The 21,116-nt window shown below is 58.8% G+C and overlaps 3 gene segments (V, D, J or C); all 3 read right to left on the minus strand.

Moving 5' to 3' along the window:
- The window catches only part of LOC103546061 (immunoglobulin gamma-1 heavy chain-like), a 170,847-nt gene that overhangs the window by 48,550 nt on the left and 101,181 nt on the right, over positions 1-21,116 (minus strand).
- The window catches only part of LOC103544849 (immunoglobulin heavy constant gamma 1-like), a 149,212-nt gene that overhangs the window by 27,639 nt on the left and 100,457 nt on the right, over positions 1-21,116 (minus strand).
- On the minus strand, positions 936-2,590 carry LOC103544834 (immunoglobulin heavy constant gamma 4-like). The segment is given in 4 exon segments: positions 936-1,413; positions 1,493-1,807; positions 1,952-2,005; positions 2,289-2,590. Coding segments are annotated over 4 exon segments (792 nt in total).

Below are 21,116 nucleotides of genomic sequence, written 5' to 3' on the forward strand. Positions count from 1 at the left end.
CGGGGTTTGTGCCCCGGGGAAGTGGAGGGCCCGTTGTTGGAGCTGGTCAGTGTGGTCAGTGTGAGGACGAGCACTGGGCAGCCCGTGGGGCATGGGCGGCGGTGGGGACCAGCTGGTGTCCAGGCTAAGCGTTCAGGAGAGGGGGCTCCGTGCTCTGTTGGGCATGTACCGGTGGCCATTGTGTGAGGACCCAGTGTGTAAGGCCAGCTCTGTGTGCGTGTGTGTGCACACACGTGTGTATGTGTGTGGAGCTGGTGTGTGGGCTGGCACTGCTCAGTGAGAGGGGCTTGTTTTCAAGGGGTCTGGGTTCAGTGCCCACATGGCCATCAGGGACAGTCCTTCCCTGGGCACTCAAGGCCACCTGCCTCTTTGGGGACCTAGAATGAGTGTCCCCACGAGTGGACAGGCCTGGCCCCAGGCAGGACAAGGTCAGGCAGAGCCCCTCACCTGAGGGAGGGTGGGGGCCTGATCTTGGAGTGCCTGAGGGCAAAGGAGGGCCTGTCTCCACACCACGGGCCCGCAAGCCTCTCCTGTGGGCCAGAGCCACCAGGCAGAGCTCTCGAGTGACCCAGTGGACAGGGATCCTGGGGGACAAGGATGGGCCATGTTCCCACAGCTCGGGCTCCTACAGAGGAGGGACGCCCTCACGTGCATTTCCCTGATGGCTCTGGAGGGGCTTCTCCTGTTCCCTGGCCACACTCCAGCCCCGAGCTGCTGCTGGCAGGAGGGCGGCCCAGAGGAGCTGCCACCTCTGATGAGGCCTGCACCCCACTCGGCAGCCCCTCTGGCTACTCCTTGGCGGCCGGCACACCCTGTAGCTTGGGTCTGGCCTAATTGCGACCCACTCTTTCCCCTAATGGCCTCAGAGCCCAGCTGCCCTGCAGGCAGGCCGGACCAAGCGCTGGAGCTCTGCCTCAGAAAGAACCACGACCGCGTTGCAGGGTCCCAGGGCCATGCTGGGTGCTTTATTTCATGCTGGGTGCCCGGGAAGCTATGTACACAGTGGTCGGGGCTCAGGTGTCCTCGCGGGACCCAGAGAGCCTGCGGTGAAGGAGGGACCACTTGCTGGGTGCCGGCGTGTGGCTCATTTACCCAGAGACTCGGAGATGTCTGTCTTCGTGAAGTGATTGTGGAGAGCCTCATGCATCACCGCACACGTGAGTGACTCTCCCTGCTGCCACCTGCTTGTCTCCAAGGAGAGCTTGCTGTACAGGAAGTAGGACCCGTCGCCGTCCAGTTGGGCCGGGGTGGTGCTGTACTTGCCCTCTAGCTCCGGCCACCTGTTGCTCTGCCACTCGACACTGATGTCAGGTGGGTAGAAGTCTTTGACCAGGCAGGTCACGCTGACCTTGCTCTTGGCCAGCTCGTCTGGGTGTGGGGGCAGCACATATACCTGCGGAACCCGGGACAGTCCTGTGGGGTAGGGGTCAGCACAGTCACTCCCTGGGTGGCCTCCCGGGCCCCTCCCCGTGCCCGTCTGCCGTGCCCTCACCTTTGCCTCTCGAGATGGCCCTCGAGATGGGTTGTGGGACTCCTACGTTGGTGACGCTACACTTGAACTCTTTTCCACTCAGCCAGTCCTGGTGCTGGATGGGGAGGACGCTGACCACGCGGTAGGTGCTGTTGAACTGCGCCTCCCTCTGCTTCGTGATGGCCGAGTGTACCTCCGTGTTGTCCACATACCAGGAGAACTGGACATCGGGGTATTGATCGCTCAAGTTTACCACCACGCAAGTGACCACGGGCGTTCGGGAGATCATGAGTGCGTCCTTGGGATTCGGGGGGAAGATGAAGACGGAAGGCCCTCCTAGGAATTTAGAATGTGACGTGGGAGACATGGTGACGGGGGATCAGTTCCTGAGCGGGCCTCCTCTTGGGCCCTTGTCCCCCATGGGCCAAGCCTGTGCTTGGCCACCTCCTGGGGGTAGAGGAGGAGGTTTGGCTGACTCACCTGTGTACGGGGGACACTGGGGCTTGGGGACCGATGGGATGGGGATAACGCCCTCTGCAGAGAGAACACACGGGGGTTACACGGGCTGAAAGGAGACGGCCTTGGGGTGAGCTGACGTCCGGGCCTGGTTTTGGCAGCTCTGACACCAGTGCCACCTTGTGGGCCCAGGGTTTGGGTTAGGGCTGTCAAGCCAGCTCCCACTCTGGGCATGGCAGAAATGCCCAGAGGATCCCTGCTTTTGCTCGGCAGGCCTCTCCTGCTGTCCTGGGGTCCAGGCAGGAGGGCAGAGCCTGGCCTGTCTTGCAGGGAATGCCCTCCCTGCGTCCCCTCCTCTCACCGATTCTCTTGTCCACCTTGGTGCTGCTGGCCGGGTGGGCTACGTTGCAGATGTAGGTCTCGCTGGTCCAGGTGCTGGCAGGCACGGTCACCATGCTGATGAGGGAGTAGAACCCCGTGGACTTCCGGACGGACGGGAAGGTGTGCACGCCACTGGTCAGGGCGCCCGAGTTCCAGGACACGGTCACCGGCTCTGGGTAGTAATCAGAGACCAGGCAGCCCAGGGCAACCGTGGCGTCAGACGTGATCCCACAGCTGGGGGTCAGCTGGAAGATTTTCGGGGCGGTGCTGGAGGCTGTAAGAGAGGAGGCGTGTGACCATCAGGGTCTGCCCCTGCGACGGTCCGGGCAGGGTGTCAGGTACCCAGGCCTGGGGCACCACTGAGCCCAGCGCCCGCGTGCTTGCAGAGAGTCTGAGGACTACATGCCCTGAGTGGCTCCCTTTCATGAGGGGCGGGTGCCTCTGCAGCCACGTTCTAGGGACTGATCACCTGGTCAGCACTGGATACCCACCTGGAATAGAGCCCCCTGGGACCCCTGCCCCTTCTCCCTGCTAGGCCTCCTGAAGGTGGCCCGTCTGACTGAGCCCTCTGTCAGAGCTCTGACCAGTGACCCCTGCTCCTGGTCGGCTTCTGATGGACCCCAATCCCTTGTCCTGTGGCCCCAGCCTGGCCCAGCCCTGGGAGATTGGGCATCTCTTCAGGTGTGGTGGGACCCTGGCCTGCACTGTCCCTGTTGCCTCCCCAGCCCCCAGCGGCTTTGCCATGGTCTGTCTCTGCTCGCCAGGCCACGTGTCTTCTCTGTTAGCTCCGCAGCCACAGCACCAGGAGTACTTGTCCCCGAAGCTCCCCTGATCCTGACCAGTACCCTGTTTGTGCTTTGGACCTTGTCCCTGCCTTGGACCCCATCCCTGTCCTGAACCCCATCCCTTCCCTGGATCCCGTCCCGGGGAGTCTCCTTGTCCCCCTCCCCTCCCGTGCCTGTGGGCCCCCAGCCCAGACTCCTGCATCTGCCTCTGGGCCCCCCTCCCCAGTCAGGTCCACCTGGCCCGCCTTCCTGGGCTCACCTCCGGCCCCTCTCTGCCAGCGTCGCCTGCCCTCTGCCCTCCCTGCTCTTGGGCCTGTCCAGCTCCTTGCTCACTGCAGAACCCTCCTCCAGCCGTGGTCCTTCCCCAGCACAGCCGGCCCCTGGGCACAGGCGGGAGCTGTGTATTGCCCTTGGCGTTCCTCTCCTCTAGGTGCCAGCCTCCCCAGGACCCCGTGTGGGCCAGGGTGCTCCCTCTACCCCTAACACCCAGGCCTGTCCTGTCCCCTCTGACCGAGGCCTGTCTGCTCAGCCCCAGGGCCCTGCCTGGCCTCTCCCCATGCTGGCAGCCGCAGCTCAGACCCCAATGGGGGCCTCGCTCTTCCTTCTGCCGGGACCCCTGCCTTGTGTCACCCCACACTGCTTCCGCACGTCTACCTCTCCTGTCCAGTGTCCCCACAAGCTCCAGAACAGGTGTCCCTGCACCCGAGAACTGCATCCTATCTGGTCCTCTCAGGGATGCCCCCGGCCCCTTCACTCCTAGACTCCTTCCATCCCAGGGGCCCCCCTCCATCCAACTCAACATGCACCTGACAACTCAACAAGCTCAACTCTCCTCCCTGCACAGCCAGCCTCACCTGAGCCCTGGGATCCTCCAGCTGTCCCTGCTCCCTGTACCCCTCAGGTCCCACTGGGTGAGGGCTCTTTTAGCTCAGGCCCAGTGCCCTTCGTCCCCTAAGGTCTTGGGCAGCCCCTGTTCCTCCTGCCTCCCACTTGCCCCTGCTCAGCTGTAGCTGCTCTGCCTGCTCCTGTGGAGCTCCTGGACAGCCCGCTGCCCTTCCAGCCCTCCCACCTGCCCAAGATTACCTGCAAAGCTCTGCCAGAACCCCAGAGCTTGTAGGTTGCCCCCTGCCCAACTCTTTCCTCCCAGCCGTCTGCTCCCCTTCCAAGCTCTCCCTGTCTCCCAGGGCTTCAGGGCTGTCCCTGGCCCCTCCAGCCCTCCCACCTGTCCTTGCTCACCTGTAGCTGCTCTCCCTGCTCCTTCAGAGCTCCTGGACAGTCCCCGGCCTCTCCTGCCCTCCAGGACCCCTGTTGACCTGTAGCTGCTCTGTCAACTCCCCTGGAGCTCCAGGACATTGCCCAGCTCAACTGTAGCTCCTCTGTCTGCTCCCCCCGAGCTCCTGGGGAGGCCCCGGAGCCTCCGGGCCACCCGGGCACCTGCTCACCTGTAGCTGCTCTGCCCACCCCCTTGCAGCTCTTGGGCAGCCCCCTGCCCCTCCTGACCTCCCAGGCCCCTGCTGACCAATACCTGCTCTGTCAGCTCCCCTGGAGCTCCTGGGCAACCCCCTGTGCCTCCAGCCCTTCCAGCCCCCTGTACACATGCCAAGCCCTACGTGCCATACCTGCGGAGCTCCTGGGCTTTGCCCTGTCCCTCCTAACCTCTCAGCCTCCTGCACACCTATAGCTGCTCTGCCTGCTCCCCCGTACCTCCTGGGGTAGACTTCTGCTCCCTTGTGCCCTCCTACCTTCCCCTGCTCACCTGTAGCTGTTCTGCCCCTCATCCCTGGAGCTCCAGGTCCACAGCAGGCCCCTCTCCGCCCTGACCTACAATCCCTTTCCCACAGCGCAGGGCCCTGAGCTCAGCCCCAGGCTGCTGGGTCAGCCCAGGGCTGCCTCTGCCCCTCCTGCATCTCCCAGCGCCCTCGGCCCAGGCTCACCCTCCATCCTGGGCTCACTCCTTTCCCAGCACTGGGCTTTGCCTCCTGGAGCCACCATGTGCCCACCCTCTCTCTGGCTAACCCTCCCCTGGCAGAGCCCCAACCTGCCCTGGTCCCCTCCTGGAGGAGCTCTGGGCTCTAGCTGGGCCTCACCCTCTACTTGTGCCTCCCGGCCCTCAGAAGCTCCGTCTGGAAGTCCCCTCCGGTCCGTGTTCCCTCCATTGCTGGGGCAGCTGCACTCATTCCCCAGCACCCAGCCCTGCAACCCTGGCTCCTGCTCCGGACCCTCACTGCCTGGGTCCCGACGCCCATCCCGTAGCCACTGAGCTCCTGCCCAGCCCTGTGCAGTCTGAGTTCTGAGCACACGGGTGCATCCACTGGCCCCTCGGGCTCTACTCCTGGCTCACCTGCTGCCCTCGGTCCTGGCTGTAGCCTAGGACCCCACGGCCGTCACGTCTGTCCCTGCCCTGGGGCTTGAGCTGGCTCCTTGGTGTGGACAGGACCCTTAGGCCACCTGGAGGTCCTCTTCCTCCCCTGCTCTGAGCCAGCCCCTCTCTGTGCTCAGACCCATCTGTGCATCCTGGCGTCCATGCTGCAGCAGCTCAGCTCCTGGCTGGTCCTGCCCTCAGCACAGCTGGCCAAGCGCAGCCCTCGGGCTTCTGGCCTCCAGGCCATCAAGTTCCTCAAGGGTGACCTCGTTTGACCTCCAGTGTGTCCAGCTCTGTTGGCGTGGGCGCGCCCTGCCTGTGGCTGCATGGTGCCTGCGTTCGGTCGGCACTGTGGCCCGTGGGCAGCCTGCTCTCCCCTGCGCTGGCTCAGCTGCTTGAGCCCCTCGGAGTCGTCCCTGGGTGCCTGGGCTCTCCTTACAGCTGCGGTGGTTCCACGGCCCCCACTGCACTCCCGTCCCCCTGCTGCGTGGAACCCCCTCTTCGAGGGTCGGGGCTGTGGGAGCCGCTCCCCAGCAGATGAGCCAGGGCCTTCGAGGAGCCCTCGCCTCTCTCTGCTCTGGTCCCGGGCACATTGCCCTCTGCCCTGCTTCCTAGGAATTCACGGCTGGTTCTCGGAGGTGTGAAGGACCTCCCCAAGCCCTGCAAGGACTAAGAACCAGACTGAAAGCAGGGGCACCGCTTGCTTCCTGAAGTTCTCTTTTCTTCTGGGTAGTTTCTGTCTTAGAGAGCCTGGGGGGAGTACCTCCGAGGCAGAGGCTGCCTCACGTGGGTGCGTGGGAGTGGGGGGGGGGGTGGTGGTGCCTGGGGCCCAGTGGAGAGTGCAGCAAGCCCGGGCTCACGTGCCTGTCTTCTCTTTCTCCCTCCCACAGTCATTGTACCCGATGGCCCCAACACAGTCAGGGGTACCTGGGCCTCTCGTCTGAACCCTCTGGTCCCCACACCCCAGAGAACACCTCCCCCTGCCCCGGTCAGCATGCAGTGTGGACACAGGCTGACCTGCTCACAGCCCGCAGCCCAGCCCACGGCCTCATCCTGTCCTCCCGCCACGACGGCCCCCCGAGTAGAAAGCTGTCTTCCTCTGGGTCCCTGCTGCTTCCCTCCATCCCTCTCTGGCTCCATCCGTGGCTGGATCTCTGACTCACAGGTGGAGCAGCACCCGGGGTCCGAGGGAAGCTGTTCTCCCAGCCACAGCTGTCCTCTGGGGACAGACAGAAGTTATGAGTAAGGACAGAGTCCATGGTGGTCACTGGCGTCCAAAGGTCTCCTCCGTCTGAGAGACGGCGTGCTGTCCTTGTCCTCCCATGTGGGGGCCGAGACCCAGCCATCTGTGTGTGGGGGGACGCGGACCCTCAGTGTCTCACGTCTTGCAGTGCCGCGGCTCACCCCATGCCCCATGTGCACCCCTGGGCCGTCCCGTCTCTTCCACGTCAGGCCTTGTATCAAGGATCCCCGGGTGGCATGGTGCCCACCCTTGAATTGCCAGGGGCCAGGAAAGTGACTGGGGATGGCCAGGCATGGCTGCAATCAATGCTCGGTGGGCAGGGGCTTGTGCCGTGGCCCCTTAGTTGGGCCGAGAGCAGACTCCGAGGCTCTAGGAAGTGAACCTTCTGTGAGGCCCCCTCACAGGTAGAAGGCCCTCGCACCCTATGGTGTGGGCAGCATCCTTTGACCATGGGTGTCTGCAGAGCCACACTACATACTCCAATGCTCTCCTCCGGGTCCCTCTGCCTCCCCTACTGTCAGGTCCTCGCTTTCCACAGTTGGGGTTTCTCAGAGCACTGCCCACATCCAGGTCCCATATCCTGTCCGGTGGTTCATGGGTGTGCTGTGGACCGCCCCACAGTGAGCGGCGTCTGCAGCTACTCTGCTGGTTTGCTCCTGCATTGGCGGCCTGCAGGCAGCACTGGGCTCTGTGGGCGGAGGCACTCCTCTCTGCTCCACTCACATCAATGAGGGTCTGGAGGGCTCCGCCTGGAGTCTGGCACCTGGGCTGGGTGGGTGCCCTTGTTCCCCTCTATCTTCCTGATCCTTCCGTGGGGATTCCCCACGCTGAGCGGTGCCCGGGCCTGATTCCCAGGAGGAGCCCTGTCTCCTTAGGTCCTGCTCTCAGAGACCCAGCAGTGGTCCCTCAGCGGCCCTGTCCCCATGGAGGCCGTCACTGAAGCCCCCAGGGGTCCAGGGAGGGAAGCAAACCCCAGCTCTGCATTGGGAGCTCTGCATTGTGGTTCTGTGAACGTTGCTGTGCACACACAAATCACCGTCGCCGGCATCCTTGGTGAAGGGAGTGCCCTCTGGTCCCTCTGGCACGAATTCATGATAATCTACCGCACACTCCCGGCTGCTCTGGCCCGGCCTCCTCTCCATGGCGCCCAGGCAGTTTTGCCATCTCTCCCATGGAAGGCAGCCACCCTCGAGTTCACTCCTCAGACAAATGGTCACCGGCTCTGCACGCTGTGAGCATCGCTGTCGTTACATAAGAAACACATTCATCTATGTAATTTCTGGTCTGGAAATGTTGATGCAATAATCCATAATCAATCTATTAATCAAAACTGGGATGAGTTTATTATATGAGCCAATCTGAGGTCTACATAGTGAGCGACGACAACCTTGACCAAGGAGGGAAGTACTCTGAAGAAGTGGGGTGTACAGCGTGGTTATATACCGTCTTGGAACAAGGGCCATACATCACATATGACAGAAGTATCTCTTTTGCTACAGTCACAAGATGCTTTGCTAGCACGGCAGGTCAAGTATCTCAATATGGCACAGTAGGTCAGTAACGAATCCTTAGATTCTGGGAAGAAATGCTCATCAGCAAGAAATGCCAAAAGGGGCAGGATAATTTTAAGGGCATCATTCTTGCTTTGGGACATTGTAAATGTTTGCAGCAGATGTACAATGCATGCTCGAAAGGCCACATCAGGGTTTTCCAGAAAAAATAAGATCCAGCCTGATTAGTTTAAAGCAAATGGCTTCGTCATATACCTCAATATTTTAACTTTTCATATTGCTTTCATTGATTCATTATTCCCCCCATTGATCGATAATGTTTTTATAGAAAACATTGATGATGTAAGTATTGTCCCTTGGTGCTATGGTGATTGCTGAGTGTCCTGGTCCGTCATGTCCCTCAGTGCTAGGCTTGTATGTCCTTGACGTGCCCAGTTATGACCATTGGCGAGAAATAGTCGGATATAGTGGATGAGCATAGAGGTATACAATTACAGGGAAGCATTCCATAGGTTATGTAAGTTTTCAGTAGGTTTAGATTGTCACACAAACGTTGTACCTATGCTTTGACCTGACTCATGAGGCTGCATGTGCCTAATTATAGAACAGCTACACTAACAGTGCTGATAATTCAAAACTTGAAAGGATTATTTGAAAAATGAGTTCTTAGGCATAGTCTTATGAGAAGGAAATTCATCCAGGGTTGTAAGATCAATCAATCACCTCAAGTGGCTGAGCAACCATTACTCTAGCCTGCATGCCAGTCTTACAACACTGAGTAAAGGAAAGAGTAATTAGTTTGCATATTATGATTAATAGAAGAATTCCAAGGAGCAACAGACACAGGAATTGCAATTCAGATTTCAAGAGGGCACCCAACCTGAAGGGAGCCAACCACGCAAATCAAGCCTGGATGCAGGATCGCTTAAGGCATTCACCTGCTTTTCCAAGTGCTTTAGCAGAGAGGACACATTGGAAGACTCATCAGGTCCAAAAATGCAGCGTTCAGTTTGAATGAGTGCACATGTCCCACCTTGGGATGCTGTTAGACTATCTAAGGCCATTCTGATGGGGAGACAGCCCTTCCGACTAAAGACATTCGAGTATTTAATAAGGGTATTCCTACCTGACTTTCATTGAGGGCAGTGTGAGCAAATTTAGTCAGAGCCTCTATGTGATACGACATCTTGTAGCCCCAAGGAAGCAGCAAATATAGCCGCTGGTGTTCATACCAGTGAACACTGATGGAGTCCATCTGGCCTTACTGGGAGGAACATTGAGAACAGCTGTTAGCTCAGGGCGACTCCTTCCCTGCCTCCAAAGGAAGTCCAGGGTGCAGTGTCCCAGCCATCCAGGCAGGAGCCAAGACTAGAGGTTTGTTCCACACAACCACTGAGTTCCATTAGGAGCCACCCAAGGAACGCCCAACATTGAGACCAGTGTATTTCAAAGCATTCATGTACTTTGAATATGGTAGTATTGTGACATGACTTGGGGGATATCCATCCCATATTTGTGTAAAGTCTCCGATAGTTCTCACTGTAATATCTGGTTTATTTGCAAATTATTGGCACAATTGGATCGTCTGAGTAACAGAGAAAGAGTGGCCGTGCCCTGTATCAGTAGTAGCATGGGGTATTAGCCATGTTTCAAGGACCATAATTAGTAATACTTGATCAACTGCTAACTCTGGAACTAGATCTTTGTCTCATAATAATCTGCTTTAAAGCTTTGCAATCCATATCTTGAAGGAGAGAAACCCACTCAGGTAACCCAGATGTACCAGAAAGGGGAAGCGGGCCACCTATCCAGCAATTGAACAGATTTTTGTGTGTTACAAAGAAATGTGAGCATTGTAAGACATTGCTGTCAGAGGCCCATTCAGATGTGGATTGAAATAACAAACATACTATCAGGAAAACTTAACTGGCATTTTTATCGTTAATTAAAAGGTTTTGTAATTAGGCTATAATCTGGCTTATAGAGCTGGGTGGGGAGCAAATATTGTGATAGGTAAAACTGTCAGGCAATCTAGAAATTGATTATTGTACCAATTACAGAGTGCTCAAACATTACAAAGGTGTCAGTGAGGAGATACAGGTTAGGAATAGAGGCTTGGTCCAAGTCTTGTCACAGTTGTCTACAACAGATGAGTCTTCTCAGCCTGGTTTGGAGACGTTTTTCTTGGTCAGTTGAAGTTGAGTGTCATAAATAGGAGCTGAAATCAACTCAGGTGAAGGAGTCCATTTTTTTTTTAAATGAGTAATGTGAAACCATGAGTCTTTGCCTTTGAATTTTTCAGCACATTGATTGTTTAAGAGTACCTGGTATGGTCCTTTCCAACCGACTGCAAAGGGTCTTTTATCTGGTGACTTTTCCAATAAAGAAAAGGTGCATGTAGTAGCTCAGGATGCTTAAGGTCTTTATCTCTCGGGAGCTTTATCTTCTGCTGTGAAAGGAATCAGCTATCAACTTTTCAATTCTAAGTGTCTGAACGAGACCTTGACAATAATACTAGATATCTCCCTTGAGCAAAGTTGGTTCATACATTCCCTCATCTAATTGCATAGGTCATCCTGTTATTGTTTCACAAGGAGGCAGGTGATGTTTCTCAAAGTGTGTAGATCTAAGACTGGGGAGCACTAGCAGAGGTGCTTCTGTCCCTGAGAGATGAAATGCTTCTGAAAGCTTTGCCGTTTGAATTTTGATTGTGCCTTCAGTTAAAATGTTGCATTATTGGGCCAAATGTCACAAATAGATTTCACTATTTGTGTAGCAAAATGAGTTCCCCGGTCACTGTGTAACTCAGTAGGAATTTCCCAAACAGGAGCTATCCTTTGCAATAATAATTTATCTGCTGATAAAGCCATTGCTCTTCTACAAGGAAAAGCCCCGACCCAATGTGAGAACATACAGATCATCACTAAGACATTTACATCCTGGTGATGGTGGCATCTGAACAAAGTCCAATGGCCATACCTCAGAAGGTTCCTTAGGAAGGGGAAAGTGGCTTTGTGACCCATGAAATGGTGTCCCTGGATTATAATTTGTGCACATTGCACAACGAGCATGGCTTTATGAGCCACGGTGGGAGAAAGTTTCCAAAAGTATTGTTTTCCCCATGAAATCGTGTTTTCCCGTGCTCAATGGATAATTGATGCTTATTCTGGAGCAGTGGCACTTGTGCTCCAATGGGCACTATGGATTTTTTATCAGGCCTGAAGCCCGTCTGTGTGGTTGTGTGAAAATTTTTGTTTTTGTTGTCATTCTGCTCCTCTTCTTCCATGATTTCTTGGGGCTGTAGATGGAAATCCTTTACTGGGACAGTAGAGTTAACAGAAAGTGGTGGGCATTGTTGAGGCTGTACAGGATGTCCAACCTGGTAATGGCCCTGCTCATTTTCTACATAAGACACATTTGTAAACCAAATTAGATATAAAATGCAGTTGTGGCCATTTTCCTCCTGTGGTGCTGGCTGCAAGGTAGCAGAGTTAAGACAATGAATAGAATTACAAGTGATAACACTATACAGGACACATTAGAGGTGTGGGGTGAACAGTACCCTGAGTGTCCTGTCACACCTCACCCCTAAGTCCACCTGGAAGAAACACGAGGATCTTCTGCATCTGAGTCCATGGCCCCCTGAGGAGAGAATATTCTAGAAGCAGGGAAGGAGGTCAGGGAAGGGGTACCTGTTCCTGGCGTCCACCCCTGATAACTTCAGTGGGTTGTCTTCCCGAACAGGAGGCACAGAGTGGTCTGCACAGATGGCTGCTCTGGCCTCAGTTCTGAAGGGCCTGGCCCTCAGCCTCTGTCCACGTGGGACCCCAGTTCTCATCCCTCAGGCTGTGGTGCTTGGCCCCGGCTGTGCCGTCAGCCTGCTCCTGCCCAAAACACCACTGTCAGGCAGACTCAGCCCTGCCTGGCTCCCTGGCTGGAGGGCATCTGCTTGTCTGGAGGAGTGGCCGGCCAGCTAACGGACAGGAGACATGAGGGTGGTGATGTGGAGGCTGAGGCCCCTCCTGTCCGTGTGCATGCAGGGCCGATGGCTTCCTGGGGCTTGCCGGCTCCCTCAGCAGATGGCCAGCTCCTCCCGAGGGCCTGGACCTGGCCTCCCCTCACAGGTCCCATCCTGACCCCTCCTACTCCTTCCCATCAGGGAGGGCTGGCTCCTGTCAGGAGGAGGAAGTTTCGCTGCTGCCATCTGAGGTTCTTGGCCTAGAGGAGTGCTGGTTCTGACGTCAGGAGGCCATTGGCTCGACGGGCCTCAGACTCCTCGTCTGCCTGTCATGTGGTGGCCGGAGTTCAAATCCCAGCAGATGTCCAGACGTCCCAGCTGGTGTTTTGGCGGGGCCCTGTGGGGCTCCCTACACAGGCCATTAGGGGCCAGCCCAGCACTGGAGCAAAGACTACAGGCAGGTTTTGGGGTTCCCCTGCTGTGTCTCCCCCTTTTATGCACATCTCCCCGCCTTGCCAGCTGCTCTTGAGATGCAGCCCTGAGTCCTGTGAGCTAACCCCTCTCTGGGACGGCCACAACGTCAGCTGGGTTCCACTTGCACCTGTTGCGTGGAGGTGGGAGCACCTTCTGACAAAGCTTTCAAGGGGAGAGCCTGTCCAGCGTCTGCCTCCTTGGCCGTTCCCCAGCACCTTCACACCGTTGCTTCTTTGCACAGTTTCCCGAGTTCACAGTTGCGTCCGCAGGGGCTTCGTCTGGTGCAAGCTGATCCCTGACCTGGGAATCGGAACTGCTTTCTTTCACGTGGTTTTCATTCTCATTCCCTTATAACCAGCGTGGCTCAGCGTCCTTTCCCTCAGTTTCAGGCTATTTGGATGTCTTCCGGGAGACGCCTGTTCAATGCTCTTGCCCGTTCCTCTGCTGAACTGTGTGGTTTCTGTAATTGATTTGCAGGAGTTCCCTGCATATTCTGGACACGTTGTCAGTTGCATGTTTGTAGGAAATATTGGGACAGACTTTGAAATGGACCAAAGGTGACTTCTGTCTTCAGTGGGAAGCAAGGCACTGTCCCGTCCCCCCCCAGGTGATGCGAGTAGCGGAGGCTCCACCCTTTCCACCATCTTTGGGCAATTTTACAGCTCTGCCCGTTGTAGAGAATCAAGGCCATGGGAATGCTCTTCTTGGAAGGATGGTTGACTCCTACTTCTCAGGAGGACAAATCAGATGCATTTGAAAATGCCTCTATTCACAAGGTCCTTTAGCATTCTTGGTTCCACTACATCCACGAGGTAGTTTGAATTCTACTTAGAGCTGGTTATAAGCCCTTAATTGCTGAGTTCAATGAAGTCTTTGAAATGTGTTCATTGTCTGTCTACATGAGCCTGGTGAGCACACCATGATTTAAAATCAGTCCTTTAACATGTTTCAAATGTCTTCTCCCACGTGGGCCCACGTATCCTGGGCCCAGGAAGTTCTGTGACTGGGGCGGGGGCGCAGGTGACCTGGTGCTGAGGAGCAGAGCTGGGGGAGGCCGGCCACCCCGTTCGTCCAGACTCTGAGTCAGCTGCTCTCCCAGAAAGCGTCCCTCGGTCCCTTTGGTTGTGGGGACACTCAGCTCCCGGCACTTTCCCCTCACTGCACTCATCATGGTGTCCTCACTTTGCTGTTTGCGGGACGATCTTCTTTGTGTCTGGGGAGTGGATGCAGGGGGATACTGAGTGGCAGAGGTCGGCACAGACCAGGCCCGGGGTGGTGGGGAGTGTTCTGCCGGGTGCATTATGGAAGACTGAGAGGAGGCCTGGAGCTCAGAGCTAAGAGAAGGGTGTGTAGGAGTTTGCGGGGTGTGTAGAGGGAAGGGACTCCGGCAGAAGGGAACAGCATGAGCAGAGACTCGGGGTGGGAGGCAGCGAGAGGGACCCAGGTAATCGATAGCTGAGCGTGCGGGACAGGGCGCTGTGTGTGTGTGTGCTGGGACCACTGCCCCTGTTTGGGGCTTAATTGTGTCGTCCAAATTCCAATCTTGAAGCCCTGACCCAGGACCTCAGAATGTGGCTGTATCTGGAGCTAGGGTCCTTCAAGGGGTACTAAGTTACAATGGGGTCCATAGGGTAGCCCTGATTCAATAGGATTGGTATCCTTACAAGAAGAGGGGTGAGAACGCTGACACTCACAGATGGAGCATGATGTGAGGACGTGGGGAGAAGAGGCCATCTACATGCCCCAGAGAGTGGCCTCAGGAGAATCCCCTGCTGACGCCCTGATCTGGGGTGTCCCACCTCTAGAATGTGTGAGGACAAATGCCTGGTGTTCAGGCCACCCACGTGGTTTGTTACAGCCATTCATGGTGACTAATACAACCCCACACGCGGTCCTGCTTCTGGCCTGGGCCAGTGCTGGACGCTCCTCCTGCCCGGGCCCGGGCTGGTCCTGCTCCCCACAAGGCTTGTGTACCCCCTCCCTCCTCATCACACCGTTTCCGGGCCGCCCTCCTCACCCATGGAACCCCGGGGGCTGGAGAGCCGAGGGCAGGAGGGGAGGGAGGGCTGGAAGGTCATGGAGCTGTGAGGGTGTGAAGGGAGCCCCGATGCACGACTCGGCCAGGCTGTGGGTTCCACGAGGCATCAACATGAGCAGTTATGGAATTTTCCAGGTATTTTATTGTTGTTTTAGAAAAAGAAACTGTAAAGACGATCTATGGGCTACAGAAACTTCAAGAAGGAGAAAAGCTATCTAAGCTCCCACTGTGGGCTTTCCTTTGAGCCGTCTCTGTGCAGGGCCCTGGCAGGCGGGGTGGGGCCGCCTCTGCTTCCCGTGCGCAGCCGTGTCCTGCCCGTCCAGAGATGCTGACTTGCCCTTTGTTCAGAGACGTGAGGGGGCACTGGTTCCTGGGTTGGTGAGGTCGGGGGTCTGGCTCGGTCCACCTGGCCCAGCTTCCCAAGGCCCTGGCTCTTTCCTCGGTGTTCTTGTCTCTCCCCGCTGCCCCGTGGAGCAACTCGGAGTTCCTGCGGAAGGGGACTTGGGCCCCTCCCCAGGACGCCATCTGGCTGGACACTGACCCTCCCCAGCTGTTGCCGCCTCCACCCACTGGGGCTTCTCCCACGGCCGTGGGCACAGGTCCTCCTTCTAGCAGTCTCCTCGGGTGGTTGTGATCCGAGTGACCGTGAGGGGCACACCCGGAAGCTTCCCTGCTGGTGGACGATGGCCCCGGGGCCTCCAGGCCTTGGGGCAGGTGCTCCCACTTGAGGATCTGAAACCGGGCGTCTCCTCCCGTGTCCTGGAGGCTGGCACCGTGCAGTTTGCATGCAGCCCTGTCCCTGCCAAGATGATCACGGGAAGGCCGGCTCTCCACCTCCTACAGGGTTTCAGACGTGCAACCTTGGGCCGTCCTGGTGAGGGACACTCAGGCCCGAGGCCTCAGTGCACATGGTCCTGGTGTTGCTTGGTGGCTGCTGCGAGGGGGCCGGTGGGCGTCCGTCAACTCTGCTTGGGGTTACAACTGCTGTCCATTCGGTTCTCCACATGGGCCAGCAGGCAGGATGCAGACTGCGGTGGCTGCAAGGCCAGAAGGCGAGGTGCAGGCCAAAGGTGGCCCTAAGGTCAGAGGGCAGTAGGTCAGCATTTGCTGAGGTCAGAAGAAGAGGAGCAGGTCTGCACGGCAGCTGAGCAGCATGACCTGCTGGACGTGGATGCCGTCTAAAGTCTGGGGCGGCCATGGACACCCATCCAGGTGAGTGACCCTAGACCTCCTGCCCGATCATGTTCCTGTAGTCGGGGACGATCGTCCGCTTCAGCTCCACCACCGAGGAGAAGATCCATTTCACCTGCAGCGGGCGGGCCAGGGGTGAGCGTGGCCTGGACCCAACGCCGGCCTCCGCCAGGGCCTGCCTTCCCTGCACCCGGGCCACCTCACAGTGGGGGGTCACAGGGGGGACAGCAAGGGGACATCGTGGGAACAGTGAGGGCACAGAGAGTGGACAGTGTGGGGACAGCATGGCGACAGTGAAGGACAGTGTAGAGACAGTGTCGGGACAGCCAGGAGTCAGTGCGGAGACAGTGAGGGGACAGTGATGAGGCAGCAAGGGGTCGGTGTGGCAAGTGTGGGACAGTGTGACAACATGGTGGGGACTGTGAGGGGACAGTGAGGGGACATGGTGAGGACACTGTGGGGACAGCATGGTGACAGCGAGGGGACGACATGGGGATGGCCTGGCCCACCTTGTAGAGGGTGACGGTGGCGCTGTAGCACACGCTGAGCAGGAAGAGCGTGATGAAGATGGAAATGGTGGTCCACAGCCCGTCCAGCTCCCCGTCCTGGGCCTCGGCACAGCTCTCGTCCAGGACCATCTCTGCACAGGGAGGGGGTGGTCAGTGCTGTGACTGCCCGAGGGGGCTGGGCAGGGTCAGCGGGGCCCCCGGGGGTGATTCTGTCTGTGGCAGAGTGGGTGGGGCAGGTGGGATCCCTCAGATGGGCTAGGTCAGTGGTGCCCTGAGGTCAGTCTCTGTGCTGTGACCTCAGTCCCCCATTCCTCCAGCCAGGACTCTGAGTCACCCAGTGACCCAGGTCTCACCACTGACCCAGGTCTCAGCCAGGCCAGTGGGGGACTAACTCTCTCCTCTGCTCTGCCCTGTGCTGGGCCCCCCGGGGAGAAGGCGCCGGGCCTTGCAGGATGGAGGCTCATGCCTGGCCTCCTCTCTCCCAGGGACCAGGCCCCGAGGACGGGAGGGTCAGCAGAGCCTGTGGGCAGCTTGGCCCCTATCCCTGGGAAGGGCCGAGATAGGATTGAATGTGTTCCGAGTGCATGAGCCCTGGAGTGCTGGGGACATCTGGGTGTGGGGGTTTCTGTGTGTTAGGGTGGGGGTTTCTGCCCCAGGGAAGCAGAGGGCTGCTTGCCAGAGCTGGTCAGTGTGGTCAGTGTGGTCATTGTGAGGATGAGCATTGGGCAGCCCGTGGGGCATGGGAGGAGGTGGGGACCAGTTGGTGCCCAGGCTGAGAGTTCAGGAGAGCAGGCTCTGTGCTCTGTTGGGCATGTGCAGGTTGCCCTTATGTGAAGCCCCAGTGTGTAAGGCCAGCTCTGTGTGCGTGTTTGTGCACACACGTGTGCATGTGTGTGGAGCTGGTGTGTGGGCTGGCACTGCTCAGTGAGAGGGGCTTGTTTTCAATGGGTCTGGGCCCAGTGCCCACATGGCCATCAGGGACAGTCCTTCCCTGGGCACTCAAGGCCACCTGCCTCTTTGGGGACCTAGAATGAGTGTCCCCACGAGTGGACAGGCCTGGCCCCAGGCAGGACAAGGTCAGGCAGAGCCCCTCACCTGAGGGAGGGTGGGGGCCTGATCTTGGAGTGCCCGAGGGCAAAGGAGGGCCTGTCCCCACTCCACGGGCCCTCAAGCCTCTCGTGAGGGCCAGAGCCACCAGGCAGAGCTCTCAAGTGACCCAGTGGACAGGGATCCTGGGGGACAAGGATGGGCCGTGTTCCCACAGCTCGGGCTCCTACAGAGGAGGGACGCCCTCAAGTGCATTTCCCTGAGGGACTCTGGAGGGGCTTCTCCTGTTCCCTGGCCACCCTCCAGCCCCGAGCTGCTGCTGGCAGGAGGGCGGCCCAGAGGAGCTGCCACCTCTGATGAGGCCTGCACCCCACTCGGCCGCCCCTCTAGCACTCCTTGGAGGCCAGCACAGCCTGCAGCTTGGGTCTGGCCTAATTGCGACCCACTCTTTCCCCTAATGGCCTCAGAGCCCAGCTGCCCTGCAGGCAGGCCGGACCAAGCGCTGGAGCTCTGCCTCAGAAAGAACCACGACCGCGTTGCAGGGTCCCAGGGCCATGCTGGGTGCTTTATTTCATGCTGGGTGCCCGGGAAGCTATGTACACAGTGGTCGGGGCTCAGGTGTCCTCGCGGGACCCAGAGAGCCTGCGGTGAAGGAGGGACCGCTTGCTGGGTGCCGGCGTGTGGCTCATTTACCCAGAGACTCGGAGATGTCTGTCTTCGTGAAGTGATTGTGGAGAGCCTCATGCATCACCGCACACGTGAATGACTCTCCCTGCTGCCACCTGCTTGTCTCCAAGGAGAGCTTGCTGTACAGGAAGTAGGACCCGTCGCCGTCCAGCTGGGCCGGGGTGGTGCTGTACTTGCCCTCTAGCTCCGGCCACCTGTTGCTCTGCCACTCGACACTGATGTCAGGTGGGTAGAAGTCTTTGACCAGGCAGGTCACGCTGACCTTGCTCTTGGCCAGCTCGTCTGGGTGTGGGGGCAGCACATATACCTGCGGAACCCGGGACAGTCCTGTGGGGTAGGGGTCAGCACAGTCACTCCCTGGGTGGCCTCCCGGGCCCCTCCCCGTGCCCGTCTGCCGTGCCCTCACCTTTGCCTCTCGAGATGGCCCTCGAGATGGGTTGTGGGACTCCTACGTTGGTGACGCTACACTTGAACTCTTTTCCACTCAGCCAGTCCTGGTGCTGGATGGGGAGGACGCTGACCACGCGGTAGGTGCTGTTGAACTGCGCCTCCCTCTGCTTCGTGATGGCCGAGTGTACCTCCGTGTTGTCCACATACCAGGAGAACTGGACATCGGGGTATTGATCGCTCAAGTTTACCACCACGCAAGTGACCACGGGCGTTCGGGAGATCATGAGTGCGTCCTTGGGATTCGGGGGGAAGATGAAGACGGAAGGCCCTCCTAGGAATTTAGAATGTGACGTGGGAGACATGGTGACGGGGGATCAGTTCCTGAGCGGGCCTCCTCTTGGGCCCTTGTCCCCCATGGGCCAAGCCTGTGCTTGGCCACCTCCTGGGGGTAGAGGAGGAGGTTTGGCTGACTCACCTGTGTACGGGGGACACTGGGGCTTGGGGACCGATGGGATGGGGATAACGCCCTCTGCAGAGAGAACACACGGGGGTTACACGGGCTGAAAGGAGACGGCCTTGGGGTGAGCTGACGTCCGGGCCTGGTTTTGGCAGCTCTGACACCAGTGCCACCTTGTGGGCCCAGGGTTTGGGTTAGGGCTGTCAAGCCAGCTCCCACTCTGGGCATGGCAGAAATGCCCAGAGGATCCCTGCTTTTGCTCGGCAGGCCTCTCCTGCTGTCCTGGGGTCCAGGCAGGAGGGCAGAGCCTGGCCTGTCTTGCAGGGAATGCCCTCCCTGCGTCCCCTCCTCTCACCGATTCTCTTGTCCACCTTGGTGCTGCTGGCCGGGTGGGCTACGTTGCAGATGTAGGTCTCGCTGGTCCAGGTGCTGGCAGGCACGGTCACCATGCTGCTGAGGGCGTAGAGCCCCGAAGACTGCAGGACGGACGGGAAGGTGTGCACCCCGCTGGTCAGGGCGCCCGAGTTCCAGGACACGGTCACCGGCTCTGGGTAGTAATCAGAGACCAGGCAGCCCAGGGCAACCGTGGCGTCAGACGTGATCCCACAGCTGGGGGTCAGCTGGAAGACCTTCGGGGCGGTGGTGGAGGCTGTAAGAGAGGAGGCGTGTGACCATCAGGGCCTGCCCCTGCGACGGTCCGGGCAGGGTGTCAGGTACCCAGGCCTGGGGCACCACTGAGCCCAGCGCCCGCGTGCTTGCAGAGAGTCTGAGGACTACATGCCCTGAGTGGCTCCCTTTCATGAGGGCGGGTGCCTCTGCAGCCACGTGCCAGGGACTGATCACCTGGGCAGCACTGGATGCCCACCTGGAATAGAGCCCCCTGGGGCCCCTGTCCCTTCTCCCTGCTCAGGCCTTCTGCAGGTGGCCCGTCTGACTGAGCCCTCTGTCAGAGCTCTGACCAGTGACCCCTGCTCCTGGTTGGCTTCTGATGGACCCCAATCCCCTGTCCTGTGGCCCCAGCCTGGTCCAGCCCTGGGCGATGGGGCATCTCTTCAGGTGTGGTGGGACCCTGGCCCGCACTCTCCCTGTTGCCTCCCCTCCCCAGGTGGCTTTGCTATGGTCTGTCTCTGCATGCCAGGCCACGTGTCTTCTCTGTCAGCTCCGCAGCCACAGCACCAGGAGTACTTGTCCCCGAAGCTCCCCTGATCCTGACCAGTGCCCTGTTTGTGCATTGGACCCCATCCCTGTCCTGAACCCCATCCCTTCCCTGGATCCCGTCTCTGGGAGTCTCCTCGTCCCCCTCCCCTCCTGTGCCTGTGGGCCCCCAGCCCAGACTCCTGCATCTGCCTCAGGGCCCCCCTCCCCAGTCAGGTCCTCCTGGCCCGGCTTCCTGAGCTCACCTCCAGACCCTCCCTGCCAGCGCCGCCTGCCCTCCGCCCTCCCTGCTCTTGGGCCTGTCCAGCTCCTTGCTCACTGCAGAACCCTCCTCCAGCAGTGGTCCTTCCCCAGCACAGCCGGCCCCTGGGCACAGGCGGGAGCTGTGTATTGCCCTTGGCGTTCCTCTCCTCTAGGTGCCAGCCTCCCCAGGACCCCGTGTGGGCCAGGGTGCTCCCTCTATCCGTAACACCCAGGCCTGTCCTGTCCCCTCTGACCGAGGCCTGTCTGCTCAGCCCCAGGGCCCTGCCTGGCCTCTCCCCATGCTGGCAGCCGCAGCTCAGACCCCAATGGGGGCCTCGCTCTTCCTTCTGCCGGGACCCCTGCCTTGTGTCACCCCACACTGCTTCCGCACGTCTACTTCTCCTGTCCAGTGTCCCCACAAGCTCCAGAACAGGTGTCCCTGGACCCGAGAACTGTATCCGATCTGGTCCTCTCAGGGATGCTCCCGGCCCCTTCACTCCTAGACTCCTTCCATCCCAGGGCCTCCCCTCCATCCAACTCAACAGGCACCTGGCAATTCAACCAACTCAACTCTCCTCCCTGCGCAGCCAGCTTCACCTGAGCCCTGGGAGCCTCCAGCGGTCCCTGCTCCCTGTACCCCTCAGGTCCCACTGGGTGAGGGCTCTGTTTAGCTCAGGCCCAGAGCCCTTCATCCCCTAAAGTCTTGGGCAGCCCTGTGCCCCTCCAGCCCTTGTGCTGGCCTCTGCTCACCTGTAGCT

The sequence above is a fragment of the Equus przewalskii genome, chromosome 25, assembly GCF_037783145.1.
Source record: "Equus przewalskii isolate Varuska chromosome 25, EquPr2, whole genome shotgun sequence".
Classification (NCBI taxonomy): Eukaryota; Metazoa; Chordata; class Mammalia; order Perissodactyla; family Equidae; genus Equus; species Equus przewalskii.